Source organism: Diadema antillarum, unplaced genomic scaffold (assembly GCF_040938485.1).
Source record: "Diadema antillarum isolate AM-2024a unplaced genomic scaffold, OU_Dant_1.0 seq00001052_RagTag, whole genome shotgun sequence".
NCBI lineage: Eukaryota > Metazoa > Echinodermata > Echinoidea > Diadematoida > Diadematidae > Diadema > Diadema antillarum.
In genome coordinates, this window is record NW_027271882.1 from 41713 (window position 1) to 61875 (window position 20163).

At 39.1% G+C, this 20163-nt stretch overlaps 1 protein-coding gene across 1 annotated transcript in view; it reads right to left on the reverse strand.

Annotated features, from left to right (window-relative positions):
• Positions 1-396: 396 nt before the first annotated feature.
• Positions 397-20163, reverse strand: part of LOC139743161 (uncharacterized) — a 43138-nt gene continuing 23371 nt past the window's right edge. The window contains exons 2-4 of the mRNA XM_071653670.1: positions 18952-19031; positions 12494-12595; positions 397-1688 (exon numbers count right to left, since the gene is read on the reverse strand). Of these exons, the coding sequence (XP_071509771.1) occupies positions 1659-1688; positions 12494-12595; positions 18952-19031 (212 nt within the window). The 3' untranslated portion in view covers positions 397-1658. The remainder of the gene's footprint in view (positions 1689-12493; positions 12596-18951; positions 19032-20163) is intronic.

The following is a 20163-nucleotide window of genomic DNA, read 5'->3' on the forward strand; positions in this document are numbered from 1 at the left end:
CTATTAACATGATAGAACCCACTCGCTGAAGAACATAGTGTGTTATACGAAAGATAGAAACTATGTCATGATAATTGTGGTATTTAAGGTAAAATCCCACTGAAACCTAAGCTGTGACAGAGTGTTAATCTAGCTGAGGTGCGGCTGGCAATATTGACTTAAAAGCTGATGAAACGACAACATGATACGTGCCTTGGAGATTGTTAGTCAATCTTAAAGATACAGGATATGGTCGTGTCATGATTATATATATATATATATATATATATATATATATATATATATATATATATATATATATATATATATATATATAAGATTATATATTATACGTACAATCATACATACATACATACATACATACATACATGAATATATATATTTATGTATGTACATGGGTATATCATGTACGACTATACTCTGTCCTCGTATGATTTCTTTCCCCGTCCTCGAGATGAGAAGGCAGAGAATCGCAGTTCGATGGAATGTGATCTCTGACACCTCTGGTTTCAAACGTCTCAATGTTCAATACTTGAGCCATCGATTTTTGTTGGGAAGGGGGGCCCCCGAATGGGATTTCGCCTCGAATAACGTCTTAGGAAGCACGCGGCTTCTTCCGCCGATCACTCCAGTCCGCGGTGTCCCTATAAAGTTTTTCTGAATTGCAAATTGGTTACAGACACTCCCGAGCCGCATCTATACACGGCCAACTAATCCCCGTTGTTTTACTCTCCCTGCTCCTTCTACCGATGATTTGCGTCTTCTTTGAAAGTAATGACGTTTAAACTGCTCTAGAAACAGGGTTATCGGTGCTCTATTTCTCTCTCTGTAGTATATACATCTCTCCTTTCTGCTTTTCTTTTCGGCGTCTGTCTACTTTGATTGTACAGCTTCAATTTCATAATTATAGTCATGCGTCACACAATGTGCGTTATGGTGCAGCACACTCGACCTCTTTCGAGCAAACGAAATAGAGAGCACAGTGTATTTGTGTGTGTGTGTGTCTTTTTATTTCAGATTTTGTCCGGAGGCAAAATATTCAAACATCGCTGGGGTATAGTCTTGACTCAGAATTAAGCTCTATTGACCCTAATTTGAGCAAAGTACATTTATGACATGAATCTCCAGAGTAATAGACTTGCTCGTGTTCACATCAATGTTATATTTAGTGCAATTATAATGATGGGCCCACTGTGGTTGAAAGTCTATTCTGGATCTTTTGCCGTGCTGTTTTTCACTGTGTCTAGATCAGTCAAAAAAAAAAAAAACCCAACACCCAAACAAACAAAACAAGAGCAAAAAATGCAGCCTATTCCTTATTCTTACCACAAAAAAAAAAAAAATGGATCTGGAATGATTGTGACGCCGTATGAGTGCTAATTGCAGGAACGATTGACGAGAACAAAGAAAGGAAAAGAAAAAGAAAGAAAACACTGGTTCGCACTTGACAAAAAAAAATCGTCTGGAGAAAACATCTAGCAATGAATGGAGCGGGCTATACAGTGGGCTGAGTGAAAGGGTTAGCGACGTGTGAGTTCTCCGACGAGTGTGGCGGGCTTAGCTTCTATGGCTTGTTGAAGATAATGTTTTTTTTCTCTCTTTTTTTTTTCTCTCTCTAAGATCCCTTTTTCGAGTTTGGCTGAAGTGTGAGAGGAGTCTTAGCTCTTGTAGCTTGCTCGCCTCATCATCTGCACGGGAGAACAACAGAAAAAACAAAACAAAGATAAATCAACCTATTTTTAAGAGCTACCAAATTAATACCCAAAGCACACAATATCGTTTAATCATCATTGGAATTATCATGTGAGTGTCGGGCTGTAATATACTTGATAACTATACCAGTCTTTGAAACAGGAATGACCATCTTATACTCACATCAGAACAGAAAAAAAGGCTTGTTGCCGTCTTACAAGGATAAAATCAAGAAGTATATAATATATGGAAAAGGTTTACCTACTGTTTACTCATGGATAAAGTAAACTTGCATTGATATGGTAAACGCTGAAGAGTGAAGAACAATACATGTATACAGAACATTCATCAGTTGCTTGAATAGATTTACCTTCAGACAAGATCTGATAATGCTATAATGAGATTGAATACATCTGCATATCTATAATATATATACATATATATATATATATATATATATATATATATATATATGTATATATATATGTATATATGTAATAGATAGATAGAGAGAGAGAGAGAGAGGGAGAGAGAGAAGGAGGGAGGGAGAGAGAGAGTTAGGATGAAACAATATAAACTGGTAATGCATTTTTGGGCAAGTATAAAGCACGAGTTTATTCGACTCAAATTTTCGGCGTCCTACGCCTTCTTCAGGAGTCTTGACAAGACTTCTGAATACATACAGAATATGTATAATACACTCACGTACATATATATATATATATATATATGTATATATATGCGTAGATACATACATACATGTATAGTTTGTTCGTGGTTAGGCACGTCTACAGATGACTCGTTTTTCAGCACTGACTGAAATATCGGAAATGAAAATGAGACGCAAAAAAGTACTTCAATTTACTCTCATGAACTAAGAAACACAAACATTTCCGGTTCGATTCCACAATTCTAAGAAAATTCCCACAGAAAAAGTGCAACCACCCGAACAAAATGACAAATAGCCAATGAAGAAAGACATTTCTACTCCCCTAACTTCCCTCCCCCACCCACAAATCAGGGAGGGGCGGGGGAGGGGAGGTGTCGGTGATTTTGGCCACGGTACTCTGCTAGAATCCAAATCACATGTCAGATTTGAATAACTATAATGAAAAGTGAATGCTTCCCAATATTTCCCGACCGATTCACCGGAAACCCACGGCTGCTAGATCGTGCCAGATGCGGATGGACCCGAATCTGCAGTGGCATATTACATCGTAACAAATAAAGGGACACAAAGTATCAGTATTAGGAACCTAACTGACGTTTTTGGACAAGATTGTCTCCGGCGTATGTGATACGTAAAGTCATGCTTGCGTCACGCGCCTACTTCGGTATAATTTCTCAATCACTTCTTCTTTTACACAAAGACAAACATGCATTGCGGCAATACATATGGGCGCCTGTATAGTGACCCACACATTCTACAAAACGTGACCAGCACAACGAATTTACACGGTTAAACATTAGTTGAACAAAATTTGATTTGGCAGCATTAGATCTTTAGTCACACGAACAGAGAAAAGCAGTACGATTGCCATCTTATCAATCTCATAGTAACGTCTAATTATCATTCAAACCCAAGCCACTCTTCAGGAACGAAATTCTCTCAAATTGACAGGACTTGCTAAAGTGAGCAGTTCCCAGAACGTTTGCGACTAAATCAATTTCCAACGGAAGAGCGTTATTTTGTGTGCATTTGAGCTAACACAATATACACGGTACATGGATTTCAATGACAGATAGTGCATTCCTGCTGAAGCACAGGTGATTATTTTTTTCCATTTTATTTGTCTATGTAATCTGTAACTGTCATTAAGTACTCTGAATGTAACTCTGAATCTGCATTTGCAAGTATATATTCTTATGTATCCAACTCTACAAAGGGGATCACTTGTCTCAAGCCTTTGGCTTTCTTTGTGAACTCCCCGACACATTTTACACTGTATATATTTCTATGTTTATGATTATCAATAGAGTGAATTGAATTGAACTGAAAAGATATGTCAGAACCTTTTCATTATTTGGGTATTTTTCTCACAAGAATTTATTTAAAGGAGTGATAACATGGTGTGGCGTCGCAAACATTGTATGAGCAAGACCTTCAAAAAATTTCATCTTTGGTAATCGGGGATGCCTCGGAGGAACGGAAGAGAATGAAGGTCGGCAAGACAGATGGTTTCACCAACGAGGGAATTCATGCGAATGAATGTTGACCACGTGCAAAGACACACACACACACACTCATCCCTTTTTTATCAGAGTCTTTACTGGCCTGACTGCAAAAGCAATTCTTGAGGGACAAACCTTCTAGTGCAGAGAAAGGCACGTCTTGAAAGTTAACTCATGCCGATGTCATTATATCACCTGGAAAATCGAGGCTAATGATGCGAGATTTGGCAAGTTTAGCTCACGCGAGGGACCAATGCACCGTGAGTCAGGAATTTGGGGCAGATCATATGTATATAGACCACTAGTAATACCAAAACGCCACTAACAATGATACAGAGGGCCTTGCTTCAGTACCTGATACACACAAGTATAAGTAAACTCAGTATTCTCTCTCTCTCTCTCTCTCTCTCTTTGTCATGCAACATGCTCAAACCGTGAGAAGAATAGGGTTGGACTGCTGTGGATGTAGTACCACCTCAAGGAATCTTGGCAGATTTGACACGAACAGGGATGTGAAACTAGGGACAAGATGCCATAAAGGGTAATTTCAATTTAGGTAATAGTGATCTCCCATACAATTTGCCATTATGAAATATAACGAATTCCAACATCGACGGTCAGGTAAAGACAAACGATGCCGATTATTATCGATCGATTCCCGATACAATATTTTTTTCATTCGGGAATTGCACGACGAAAAAAAAAAGTAATAGCGCATAGTTCAAGTCACATATGAAGAGATGCAGCCTTAACTGCTTTGTGCTTTGAAATTAATGTGGACGCATAATCAAAATGCCACAAATTTCTTGACATCTTCAGCATACAACGGACCTTAATTTTGCTGTCAGGCATGGATTAATGTGGCCATTACAAAGTATTTGTGTATTTGTCATGGGTGATTATTGCATACGCATAATATACAGACTATGCATTTGATGTGAATAGGGACTGAGGCACCTCCACTGAAGTGAATTTGGGTCTCCCATGTAAAGCAATGCTAACACCATAACCGAACAGGAAACGGCAAATTTGATAATAATTAGAGGCTAGTGTTCGCATATTGCGAAAAACAAAATGCATGTAAATCGCTGTGGTGCAGCAGACGACATTCAGCACGGGGCTCAAGACTAACGACATGACCTATGTCATAGTTTTGAGGTCAACCTATTCACATCGACTGATCTAACGTTCGGGATTCTTGCCGGTGACAGTGTTGAGATTGTACTAACCAGTACACCAGCGCCAGAACTTGAAAAGCCCCCAATCATCGTCATCATCACACCACCATAGTCACCTCCATCACCACCGCCACCACCATTACCATCACCACCACCATCATCACCACTATACCACCATTACTCTCGCCACTACCACCACCACCAAAATCACCGCCACTACATCACTACCACCATCCTCATCTCCACCACCATTACTACCCACAATCATCATCACCACCACCACCATCATCATCATCACGATCATCATCATCACTACGAACACCACTACTAATCATCACCACCGCCACCATCACCATCACCACTATCACCATCAGCACCACCACCACTATCATCATCACGGTTATCATCACGACCATTATAACCATCACTAACCATCACCACCGCCACCATCATCATCATCATAACCAGCATCAGAACCACCATCATCAGCAGCATAACCAGCACCACCACCACCACCATTATCACCACCACCACCGTCATCAACATCACCACCATCTCCATTATCATCACCATCATCACCATGATGACCTAGTATCAAACCTAGTTCAAATTTATAGGGCACAGGCTTCGTATTCAAGACAGGAACACCCAACATTTTACTTGAGATGCCGTGTGTGCCTATAAGAAAGCCCACGCTGTTGCACATGTACGATTTCATTTTATCAGGGGTTATGGAGTAAACGACCAGTAAATTGGTCCTTGACAAAAAAAAAAAATCTAACCAAATCTCTTCATGTTATATCATCAGTAAAAGCAAGTAAATATGATGCAAATGCAGCTGCATGAATTGCCATCGTAGAACATTTCTTGTAAACTTTTCTATTTTTTCCACTGCGCTCAATGCCACATTATCCCATCAGTGTAGCTGTGACGTTGTCACTCAATAACTCTTCCCAATATACCACGAATCTTTAAGAAAAAAAAAGAGAGCAGCATTTTGTATTAATATCACTCGTGTTGTTATTTGAGTTTGAAAATATCAAGAAGCTTTGCAGTGACACCCTAGAATTCCTTTTGTGTCCCTGAATCGGTCGCAGTGCGGCGTAGGAACAGGAGCGCCAGTTGTGTCAAGTATTATATATATATATATATATATATATATATATATATATATATATATATGCTTGATTAATGCGTATCTTTCGCGCGTGGCCTTTCACCCAAGTCTTTATCCTTATACGACAGGAACACTCAGAGACAAAAGAGGTTTTATTTCATTCTCCTCGTGAAGTGATTGTTTCGCCGTCCACGGCTGATGGAACGTATCAAAGACGCACGAGAAACCGGCGCCTTCAACGTTACCGTGGAAACCAAGTACAGCGTTTTCGTTTTAAATCTGCACATACGTCAAGGAAGGTCTCACCAGTTCTTTCTTGTCATCCTGACTGTGATAATGATCACATTCTATGCGTCAGATGCAGACAATGGGGTAAGAAATAAAGATTTTCACTCAAGGGAGGAACAGATATTTCTACAAAAGACTAAGAGCCGTACGGAGACTACAATTTCTATCAGAGTTCAATAGCATGGTTTATTGCTGTATGCTGTAAGCGTGCATGTGATTCAGGCGCAGGTATTGAGTATCATAGATTGGCATAAGGTCTGTAATTCAGTCCAGTTCTTGGAAACTTACTATGATGATGTGTCATAAGATATTTGTTTAATCGATTTATTTGATCAATGCCCCGTCACTGACCAGGCACGCTAACCTGGAATCATTAAACTGCACATTACTTCTTGAATATGAGACCATTCTGAAGCAAAGAATTTTCACACAACAATAGATATATAATGTACTCTTAAATGAATCCCACAAGGATTGGAATAATCTTCCTCAAGCATTCCCACTGATTCCCACTGATCAGTTACTAGCCATCCCCTTTAAGGTTCAGATTCTGCAACATGGTTAAAACATGCCACAAATTCTACAAAAGAGTTGACTGTATCTTTTAAGCAGCCCAGTGAGAATACTTTGCTTTTCAAATGAAAATCTCCGTAAGCATAAAAACAGCTTATTATGATCTAATCATACTTTGATCGTTGTATAGCCCCAAAATTGCACCGTAATTCATCCGACGTAATTATTAACGCTTTATTTCGAATCTGTTTAAAGCGATGTTTACGGTTCGATGTCAAGGGTTTAACTCAGCTAAAGGGGCATTCCAGACGATTTTCATAATTTCACACCATGAAGTCCATAAATCGACAGCTCCATGTATAGATTTGTGGAATTTATTGTGGTCCTTGAGCAGAGAAACACTGAGCAGTGTTGCTGACATTAGAGTCTCACATATTCAGAAATGTAGCAGTGTAATTCCATTACAATACTGCTTGCTTAACAAGTTCACCTGTGTAGAATCTATGCATGCTTTCTTCTTTTGTTCTGCTTCCTTGAGACCCAACTCATGCATTCCTATGGTGAGGTTGCCATGTCCTCACCCTTGTTCATTGCAATTTTTTATAAATTTTGCAAACGTTCTTATTCCCAATCCCAATAATTATAAATTCTGGAACCCTGTTTAACTCAGTTTAACTAATTCGTAGTTGTTCAAATATAAAAGTCTGAAAATCATCCGGAGGTCTCCGTTAAAGGATATAACACTATCAAACAAAACATTTTTCAAAGTACAGAATTAAGAATATTTGTACGCAATTCATTGTCTGGTTGTTGAATGTCTCAATGTCCCATCTCAAGATCACATTGACATTAACACAATTTAGAGGGTTGATAGTAGACGGTTGTTTTGGCGTCTTGCATCAAGGAAATTATGGCTCGTTTTGTTGATGCTGTTTTTTTCTCAGCAGAAGAAAACACCTTTAGAATCAGGGTTGTGGTTTTGAGAAAGGACTATACACTACTTTGCCCGATAAAACACTTGCAGGCTGACAGGGTAGTTTATGTCTGAAACAGGGGATAAAAGCAAGTCAACAATGTTTATGTGGCAGCTGTTTTGTGTTTACACGGCATCCCCCTGGATTCAGTGTTTTTGGAGGTGTCTCGTCTTTTATTCATCGGATACACACTGACTGAAACAAACTTACGTGGGAAAAGAGAGCCGTGATCTCGATTCGTTGAAGAAAAAGTGAAAATACAAGGTCTATGTGGGCTGATAGTTGTTGTTTTTTTTCTCTCGGATGATTACGTCGATCTATTCTTAAGCCATACTTTCTCTCCACTGAGATCAAACATCTTCATTTTTCCTGTAACTATAGGTGCACTTTGTGAAAAGATAGACATCACCTGTGACAAATTTAAGGTAACCTATAGTTAGAAAAATAAACACGGCTTGATACCGCACATTGGCTTCTATCTGACATGTTTAGAGTAATTAAGACCGCCTACTCGTCCGTTGACGACTGGGCTGACAAAACTATATGGCGGCAAAACGATAATATATGTTCTTGGAGTAAATAATATCACACCATTGAAATCATACAAGAACTCTAACCTATAAAAAGTGACACACAAAATAATGCGTAGTAACAGAGACACATGAATCAAGAGAATTAGGGTAAATTATCCCTATTATACTGATTTTGACGAAGGTATATGGTTTGAAGCTGAAAATATAACTGGTATATATTACTCATACTTAGAAATGTACTGCCGCAAAAGTGTTCACTAAAGTAAGATAAGTGATAAAAATTATTCAAACAATTTTCTGAAAAAAATATATGACAAAGATGTAACTCTGGAAGATTAAAGCAGAAATAGTGTACATAGATCAGGAAGTCTAGTTCTGTCCAGTGACTGACGCACAAGCATAGACAAGACGATTACAAGAAACATTACAAACGCAGAAAAAAATACCACGTGATCAACTCACATTCTCTTAGTGCCTGTTATAAAACTATGCTTAGTTTGAGGTCAAACGCTGTAGACGATGTTGTTTGCCTGTTTACAAACCTTTGTATGGCTTCGCTCCATTCGAAAGTCGCTTGATTAATAGTTTCGACAATGTCCTTGTTTGCTTTCATTTGTATCTCTACACTTCATCACATCTATGTCTTCACACGATATTTCGTGTATTCCTTGCCCTTTCACGAATACTGTAATAAATCATACTTGGCCGTGAAGGAGACATTTGAGACGGTATACCTCGGTGGTTAGCACCCATGTACCAAAACTAATAACGTGTTTCCAGTAGGATCCGAATCGACCATTGTCCCTTGTCATCGGATGCCAGTCCGCCCTGAGCGATCTCGAGGGCGATCCTGGACAACCGATAGGAGGAAAGATCAGGAAGTGGAGGCCACAAACTGCCAGTTCAAGAAGAATGAGGAGAAGACAGGAAATACAGAAAGAAAACAAAAAGCACAGCGAAGTGATTGAAAGAAGAAGAGGATAGAGATTCCTGAGTCAAGGAAGGAACATGGATTAAAGGCCCGTTTACACCGAGCACGGTAACGGCAACGGTCCCGTTTTTATCTAGGGTGCGTCAAAAGGAACCATGTCTGGTTCTGTTACAATATTACTTCACCATGAATAATTTTGTTACAAAATCAAACTTCAACTGGCGATTTTGTTGCTCTTGATTTTGGCATATTAAGAATAATATTTTTGGTGATTTTGTACCGAATTACTGGTTCCCTTTGGCGGACCATAGCAAAAATCATGACCGTTGCCGTTACCGTGCGTTCGGTGTAAACGCTCCCTATAAACGAAGAAGAAGAGAATCACTCTGAAGAACTGATACATTGCAGGCGACGGCAGGTGATGGAGTTGAAATGCCAAAGAACTCTGATTATTTATAGACTAAGAAGAGAAAAGGCAAAAAGTAGAAAAGAATAGACAAAGAGAAGGAAACTGAAAGAGCATAGGAGAATGGAAGAAGGAGAGAAGGAAGAAGGTAACGGGAGGAGACTTCATGAGGAAATCTTGTTGACTGTGTCATAGTTGAAAAATTATGACTTTGCTCTCATGATTTGACGCAGGTACCTGGCGAATCAGAAAATGCCTCCACCAGAGACAAGAGAGTGACAGAAGGTGATATTATACGCTGCAAACGCGGCTGATATTATTATATTAGATAGAACCCTGAGTGGCATTTCCAACCTCATATGATAACATGCCCTGGGGACCCACCTGCCGGTGGTTTTGTGGGGGGACATGTTGAGTATCACAGTGTTCCTCTTATTATTCGGGTTCTTGTTTTTATTATTGTCTAGTACGAGCTTGTCCATTCGAGCCTCAGGTGCATGGGGAAAAATGAATATGGGCCGATAAAAGCTCCGTTTGCCGAGATTTGATGAGCTCAAATGTCAAATATTGGTGTAGTTGGACTCTCCTTGATTCGACCTTAATGACACGACTCGTGTTGCTACTGCAAAGGTATATTTTCATCGTGTACCCTGAGATGACGACGAATCAGCCCTCATATTTTCGTTATTATGACAGTGACAAGGATGAAAGTTAAAAAACAAAATCACTGACTCTGATGTGGATTGATCGTTAAACAAAGCAAACTACGCTCGTGCCTAAATGATTCGTTCGGTGGACAAATTAAACAATATTTTGCATTATGGCAGTACCGAAAATGAGTGATTATCTTGACAATGAAATGAGATTACTTAGGTATATGTATACATATATATATATATACACATACATAGAAAAAAATATATATATTTACATACATAGAAAAAAATATATATGTACATACATAGAAATATATATATATATATATATATATATATACATATATATATATAAACAAAAAAGGGAAAACTGAAAAGAAATAAATGATAAATAGTGAAAACTTTGAGCAAAGAAAATTGGGAAAATCCCAATGGAAACCCATTTTCTTTTCTAATATTATGTGTGTGTGTTTGTGTATGCGTGCGTGTGAAGCTGTCTGAGCCGTCTAAGAATTAATAATAGCTATAATGTATGCCTGAAGGATCTGTGAAATAAATGACCAACAGGTTGATTACACATCAAACTCTTCATCGCATCGTTAACGGTTAAGTGTTTAAACAAAAACAAAAAATGCATGCAAGAAGAGGTTTTTTGGTTGTTCTTTTTTAAATTGTATAGTTCCCTTCACCTCATGCAAGGAGATTTAATGCTAGCTGAAGATACATTTCTTCCCTAGTGACTAGCGTTGGGAGTACTGAGGAATGAATCTAGAGCTGATAGACATACCACCTTCCCCCCCCCCCCCAACCACACACACACATACACTCTTTATTGTTTTTGTTTTGTTTTGTTTTGTTTGTGTTATGTTGTGTGTTTTTTTCTGGCTGTAGCAGGGTGCTACGGACAGTGATGGGCAATTTGTTACGAATGCAACCAGAGTAATCCGCGGCTTGGAAAGAAAGGCGCGAACATTTCGTTTACCATTCTTACTCCATCTCTCCCATTTCCCCCCTCGCTCACTCCTTCATCTCCGGATCTTACTATCACACACACACACACACTCTCTCTCTCTTTCTCTCATTTAGACCATGATAATGGCAGTGGTAGAAAGGAGGGAATGGAATCTGGTTGATTTCAACAATTCTCTTCATTTGATTCGATGCTGAACATGGCGCCTCGCATGATCTTCGCTATAATTTGAAACATCCACACGAATCTACAGCAATGCGTTGGATTACATGATGGCTGTCAACGGAAGCATGATCATCGGGAGAGAAGTTCCTGGTAATATAGCAAGGAGGTACTTGTCGAGCTTTCCTCTACATCCTTGGCAATACTCTCGTCATAAGTTCACACAAAAAGGATACTTGCACACAAACACAAACACAGACACACAGACACACAGACACATTGATTTCCTCTGAATGTCTAACTTAGCAACGACAAGAAAGAAACAGCGCAAGTAAAACTTGATCATCAAACGGCCGTCCGTTTTAGACATGATATCTAAGGAGACAGGCTCCTGATGGATTTCTGCATGTATGACTTTGTGCGTGTGTGTATAACTTTGTGTGTATATGACTCCGTGTGCGTGTGTGTGTGTGTGTGTGTGTGTGTGTGTGTGTGTGTGTGTTTTGTTTGTTTGTTTATGCGTGTGCGTGTGCTTTGCGTTGTAATGCTATCAGCCCAATGATAGAATAAAGATACACAGACACAGACACACACAGACATACGTATGCGTTCTCATCATGAAGAACGATTTTGCTCGTGCATGATGTTGATAAGAGGTTAATTTGAGTTCCTTTCCGCTTAAATCATCCAGTTGATAATACGGAAAAATTAATGTACCATCTGAAAGTCATAAATAGCAAGTGATGTTTTCTGGGATAGAAACTCTCTGACGCTTTAATCAGTAATGTACCCTTGTGGGAGAGCAATATCAAATATGCAAAGAAATCGGCATACGTTCAGAACTGCACATGGATATAACATCGAAAAATCAAGTTTTGAGGATTGGGCTCTCTATCATTACCTTTAGAATCATCTGCTGCCATTCCGGCGTTAGTTGCATGAAGAGTGAATCAAGGGGACACGAGGTGGACGGCTGTCGGAAATCAAATTGGTCCGTGTCGGTCTGATAGTGGCAGAAATGAGCAAAAAGAAAGACAAACATAATTTACATTAATCTAGTTTACATTATCTTATCATTTCAGGTGCATTCAATGGATCAAGTAAAAAGAAAAGATATAAAAATGCCAGAGGTAAGCATGTAAGAGGTAAATTGTTAAATGTAACAAATCTAAGGACATTGTACATTAACTTCTTATCATGATATCTCTTACGTTTATATCTCTGATACATCTTTAGGTTTCTGGGACGAACACTGCACTAGGGCTTTCTATAGCTCAGTCGGCTAGCTCCGGTAGTCTCGGGTTCGAATCCCGATGGAATCTCATTTTCTCTTTGCCCATTTTTCCACTAATACATCTTTAGTTTCTAATATTTATCATGCTACCTTGTGACATTGTACCCATCATTATTGTTAAACATTATCCCTCTGGCATTTTAAGCAGCGACATTTTTCAGCGATGGAAACTTTTACCTGTGACATTACTTCTGACGTTTTACCCCGACTTTGGCATTGTCGAGTTATGCCCTGCACACATTTACGAAACAAAAGAGTTCCTGGTTCCTCCTTCCTTTATTTAACCCCGTTTCCCCCTCCTCACCCCCCCCCCCCTGAATTTCAAATACCTTAGAATGATTTCAAGTGAAAAGTGTTATGGAGTAACATAGTAACAATGTACATTTCGTGCAGAATTATCATTTTGGGCAGTTCTCGAATTTGAACATTACTCGGAAATGGATGTGCAAGTAGTAGAGGATTGATATATAGGAAGAAAGAGATATGAGTGATCCTTAATGCTTTCGTGTTTGCAGTATGCTATAATAATACATGCAGAACAATGCTCATAATTAATGAATGAATTAGTCAAAACAAAAGTGAATTCTACGTATTTTCTCCATGCAGAATGATGTTATCAATGTGACATGCTAACGATATTCCCCTTTCGAGAGCCCGGATTTTGTGGACTACAATGTCATTATGACTATATACAATGTGCTTGATGCCTCGTCGTGAAGAAATGGTGGTAGTTGACAGGCCATTTACGATTTAATTATTTGCCTATAGTTTAAGTAATCACCTCCCTTGTTCTTGAAAGCGGAAATAATGTTAAGTGATTTATATGTTCGTCAAAAGTGGCAAGCTGTTGACACTAAAGGTCTTCGCTTTCTTTGGCCTTTTTTATTGAAATCAAACTCTTTTTGGATTTATCCGGCAAAGATTATTTCTTACCGGACAAACAAAAATAACAGCAATCACCAAGGAGCGAAAGGAAAAAAAAAATAGATTGACATTAAGCTCTTGCATACAAAATCTCTGAGTACACTGAGTGCAAATACTGTACTTAGATTTTTGTTTGTAAGTAGAAAACCTTAGGTCCACATTAAGATCTTTCCTTCTTTTGACACGGAACCTTTACATCACACGCGCCGAGTATGTCTGTATAGAAAAGCTATGTTACTCTTTGTGTTGCTCTATTCGATTTTTTTTTCTGGTGGGTGGGGGTTTGTTTAGGGGGAGACGCTTTTCTTGGGCAAGAGTTTTCCGTTTTGTTCATTTCTTCATTTCATGAAATTACGGAAATTCTGTTTGCGTGTGTTTTGTCGTCTTATGACCTTTGGTCTATAGAATTAAGAATTGTCGAATGCGTTGAGTTGTATTGTTCTTGTTTCATTCTTTTCCTTCCTTTTAGCGGTTTCTTTTATTTCGGGAAGGGGGGGGGGGGGAGTTGATCAGTACCATCCAATCACAATCCCGCGCGCATAGAATCGAAACGTTGCACACTTTACGTAATACCTGATGCGAAACAGAAAGAACGCAAGCGGTCACTGTGCGGTATACGAGCGTGACCGCACAACTTCTATAAACGTTGTGTGTGTGTGTGTGTGTCTGTTTTTCTTCACGTCAGTTTCTGCAACCAGGGATAGAAGGAGAGAAAAGAGGGGGAGGTGGGGCTCAGCTAATTTTATGGCACGAGGGAAGCTTTAGCACACAGTTCGCTGATCAGTCTCAGGAGAGCTATACGGGGGAAAGGTAACTGTGTGAAGTCGGGCTAATTAGGAACACTCCTTGACAACGAGTTACCCTGCGACCTTTGAAATGTTGACTATTAGAAGGTTTAGTATTTTTGTTTGCTTCTTTTGTGCCTTTGCTACCAAGAGGAACCAGATCAAAGCATTGGAATCGAGCCACTTTTGTCCGAAGACACACGTTGCTCTACCTACGCTACGCTGATCTCTGCCAACCAGCATATATTTCGGTGTCCTTGTTTTATCTGCATAATGTGGGATTAATCAAAGTTATATCATCAAAGTTATATCCAAGTGGGTGTGTGTGTGTGCGTGAGTGCGTGCATGTGTGTTGAATTATGGTGATTACAGAACTTCCAAGTCATTAGAAAGGGGACACGACTGACATTACAGCACATCACAATACTTTAATGTGAATTTGACACGAGTTTAGGGGAAAGGGATTATCAGTGGTAGATATGAAAGTAGTAATATATCCAGTAAGCATGGTACAGTTTAAAGAATAAACATATACTATTTACCGAGGTATAAGGGAATGGAGCGAGCAGCCGAAATACTTATATTTATATGTGATTGGAATGCCATAGTTTAATTTGCATATTTCATACAAAGTATTATGTACTTCATGTATAGATATACAATATATATATACATTCGTATACATATAAGGCTAATATGCTCTGCTTTACACCATTGAGCACTTTTCAATCCTCAACAAACTATATATTCCCGACGAATATATACCCGACGGATATATATACATACATATATATATATATATATATATATATATATATATATAATGTGTATATAAAAATATATATACATATATATATATGTATATATGATATATATATATATACATACATATATAAAAATATACATATATGTATATATCCCATCTTAATTTTCTGTAAAACGTTATGATGCCAGTAATGATTACATAGTCCCTCCCCTTGCATAACCCTCACATTACCCGCTTATTACATAATCGATGATTGTATGACGGGTGTGTGCACGAGAAGTTGTGCGAGCGCATTGCAAACTTGCAGTGTCATGGTGTGAGCATTAACATTGATAAAACAAGTACTGAGAAGAAAAAAAAAAACGACTTCGTGCTTTTTATAGAAACGTCTAAACATCCCATCTCATAGCTACCAATACCCGATAAATACTGCATCAGACTTATCAGTTCGACATAAAGAGAAAAATGCTGGGATGTCTTTGAAAAATCAATCATAGTTTCAGTGCGCCGAAAAAAAAGAATATTTGATTGAAATACCAGGATTATTGAAGCCTTATTGCAAAGTTCTGAGGTAGCAAAAATGCCTCCTGTTGAATCATTGAACTATTTCGAATTTCTTATAGAACTTGAATAACTGAACGATAGCTGTCTCATTTTGTCATTTTTTTTTATCAATTCACACTGAGGGACTGACTTCTAGTAGACAGTTTGAAATGTTGCAGTGAGTAGGTATTTGGTAAATTAGGTAAATTTCAAAAACTTGATATTTCACGGACCCCCCCTCTTGTTCTCTCTTTCTATGCCTTGACGTAATGTTCTGAGCACCTGGTGGAGGTTACCTCAGCGGTGCTACATCACAGTGTGTCCCGTCCGTTTGTGATATTTTCGCTTTTCCTTTCATTTACGTGCAATGGATTTATTACCCTCAAGTTGACGATTCCCTTCCGTTCAGTGTGTAACCAGCTCAGACGAGGACAAGGCATTAAAACTGATAAATTGCCGACTGCAATAACGTGAAGGGTGTGTGTGCGCTGTAGCTCTGAGTGTCATTAGTAACAAAAACAACAACACGTTGACTGGAGATATCTGTGTTTACTACAGGAGACACTCGCAGATTGGTCGTTTACTTCCGGTTATCAGAGCTGGCCTCTTGATGCTACCGATGTATACTACCGAGCTCCGACTTAACGAATTCGGGATATTGGCACTTACCCGAGGTTCGGCGGCGGGTATTCTCGCCGGGGCGAAATCTGCCACGGCTGAGTGGTTTATTGTAGGTTAAACTGGAAAAACGCCAGGAGCGCGTGATAAATTGGGGCTGAATTTTGACTCTGCGGGATAAATGTTCTCCATTTAATCAAATCTATACATTCAATGTGTCCTGATGTCCTCAAACAAGGGACACAGTGCACCTTTTCCAGGCAAAATGAGGTGAACTCTCCAACGCACAATTATTTCTTACCCGCATTTGTTTGTTTTGGGGTTAGTAACTGATTAACTTATCTTGTAATGGAAAATTACCTGGAAAATTACCTGTTTTTGCTTGTGTGTTTTATTTAGACAAAACTAATGTACCATCATGCAATGAGAACTATGTACGGTATGCATTCACACATTAAATGTGCCAATATACTTATTTTCGTCATTGCAGTTTTTGGGTATTTATGATTTACACCCAATTCAAATTTCGGTTTACTGAAGCCATTCCAGACAACGATTCGCAGTAAATCAAACACGTAGTTCTTGTTGTCATAAGATTTCCTAAGCTAATGCTGTGGTTTTCCAGACGATCCTTGCCATATTAATGACATTAGTTTACCAAGAAACATGCAGACGCACACCCAACTAACCCTTCCCCCTCCCTCCCACACACACACACAGGTATGTAGGTAGGACGCTCTTGTGTCCCTGCGCTGAATTTATCTTCCGACATGTTCAACTCAACTCATGTTGCCACCTCGATCCTCGAACCTCTCATGTTCGTGTCTGGTGCCATTGATCACACTCGAATCGCAAGAACTATACGATCATTCTGTATCGATCATTCAAATCGAAGACGAACGTGGCAAAATCCTTGGAACGAGAGGTTCAGATTGATGCTAATTTGCTCCGTTCTAACGTTACTGTTTGCACCCACAACACTCTTCTTCCCTCCTCTTCTAAGTCTTATCCAGGTGTAATCTGACACTGATTGATTTTCGGTTTGTGTGTGTGTGTGAATGTGTGTGATGTTGTTGTTTTGTTTTGTTTTGTTTCGTCTTTGTCTTTGTCTTTTTCAGTCTCAACCTATAATACTCTCCTAGAATTCATTTTTTTCTTTGAATTTCAGGTCAAAACATTGTGACGACAAAAGGGTCATCTTCTTCGAATGATTTCTGTATCACACTGATCGCACATAAGTCGTCTAGTTTTCCGCTTGCGTAATTCTTAGTAATGTTCTCATCGTTCAAAGTAGTTTCGTCTTGTTTATTATGTCAAATTTGATATCTAAAGAATAATGTTATGATTGTTTGCGTCCGTCAGACCATTTTCATCCCAATATGATAGCTGCAAAATGTGCGTTTGAGAACACTGACACTGATTCTTCGACAATGCCTCGCCGAAAATATTTGAACTGAAGCAAAATTCTTTCTGTAAAAAGTCTTGTCTAGTTGGAATAATCAAACTTTTATAGTGCAGCGATAAGCACTACCCATAGAAAAAGATAAAAAAGTGAAGGAAATAAAACACCTTCCTATCGGTCCCCAAAGTCATGATCACATATCTCCGCCAAACACAGGGCGACTTTTTCCTCCTTTCTTGCATTTCCCCTCCACCGATATACACTTAGGCCGGTCTCGGCTGACCTCTGCTCAAACACTAGACGTCGACAATCTTGGAGAAAGACACATAATCTGTTTGATTTTGCGGCCATCGGTGAAGGGTGTAATCAAGCGGCCGATTGCTTGGGCCTTCCTCTCCTTGTTTGTCGTGCCGAGAGGGTGGTGGACGCGATCGGCTTCAACGATCATCGCCGGCCCCCGCAATATATTCTACCTACTCCATCCACTGGGCCAATGAGTGCGTCCCACTTTGCGGGGATCATCGCAGGCAGGCATGACTCAGCAATAGGCTGGGGGGTGCAGATTTGATCTTATTGTGAAACTTATCTCATTGGGATGAGGAATGTTGCCGAGATTCTTTATCCGGCATCATGGCTACTTGACGTAACAGTGCCTAAGGTTTCAATACTTGATACTACAATAAGTCTGCCGTCTTGGGGATGTAGCGTGTCGCGCGTAATATGTGTTGCAAAGAGCAAGAAATCCTTTCTATCAAAATCACGTATTATTTTGATATTGACTATAGCCTCATTCATTTAACCTCATCCACTTGCACGTGTTCATACAGAAGGTAATGGTAACACAGATGATTTTGATAGCTTTGTAACGCATATGTCTAGAAGAAGCAATAATGGGTGATGGGGTTTGTTTGTATGTAGGCCGCGCAAAGAATGTTTTTACGCGGGAAAGACTTTGTGCTATACTTTTTCTGGGCTAAGCAGGTGCATGTGGAGGGTTGGATTTGCCCGGGTGGAATGTCTCACTTACCGTTTGTGAGTCGTCTGGCACGTTAAAATCAAAGACTTCTTCCCCCTTGAAATCTCCCGCGTCCTGCGTCCTTTTCCCTACTGTGAAAGACACAAAGTTAGACAAAAGAAACGCACATCAACAAACAGTGAGGCAGGCATATAGGCATTATGACAATATTCAATAATACATGTACACAAAAATTATTGAAACAATACACTGAGTACCGTATTGCTTTCCTTTCCTATTTTTTTTTTTCGTAATCACGTTTGCAAAAGCAATATCATTGAATATTGTACTAACCTGCAGGAACAGAGAGTATAATTTCTTAATTCTTCTGAATGAGAATAGAACCATTAATATTTTAGTAAACAGTGAACGGACAAACGTGCTATAGAAGGGTACATCTAATTTGATACGTTGATTGGATCGACGCAACGTAATGAACCGAGAAATATCGTTAGTTTCCCAAAAGAGCGAAGCTTCCATTTTTTTTTTACCTTGGTAACTCTACTCCATCATCGAATCCAGTCGGCCATTCATTATTGACGAACTAATTACTGCACTAATGTAAACATGTCCCAGGGAATTAATCAGTCTTCAAAAATCTTCTTTGTTTGCTCGTTCTGTTTGTTTTGTATGAAATGGCAAAGTCCATTTCATGAATTATTATTCTTTTTTGACAGACCATTACATAAGAATCATACCATATCAAATGAATACAAACATAATTAGCTAGATTTCATATGGAGCACGTGTGTGTCTCTGTGAGTATCGCTAACTCTGACATATTTTCCATTCATCAATTTTTCTCCCTAAATGCTCAAAGCAAATTGCTGATATCGGAGCTGTAAGTCACGCGGAACGTTATGCATTATAAACTGTCATAGTACTCATTTCGAGCCAGACGTATGCGATATTTGGCACGCAGTCAAGATGATTGTGTCTCCAAGACATAGAAAGTTCATTTCGTCGATCAAGTTGACATAAAAATGCTTGAAATCGATTGAACTGTCTGATGTAGTATCAACTCTTACCCCGGGCCGAAATACTGCGCCCTCTTTCGCTTACATTAATATGTTTGTTCAGACTTGGAAGGTTCGTCGTTCTCTTTCCTGACACACAGCATTAAAGGACAAGTCCACCTTTATATACATGTGGATTGGGTGAATGCAGCAATATTAGTAGAACACATCAGTGAAAGTTTGGGGAAAATCGGACAATCCGTTCAAA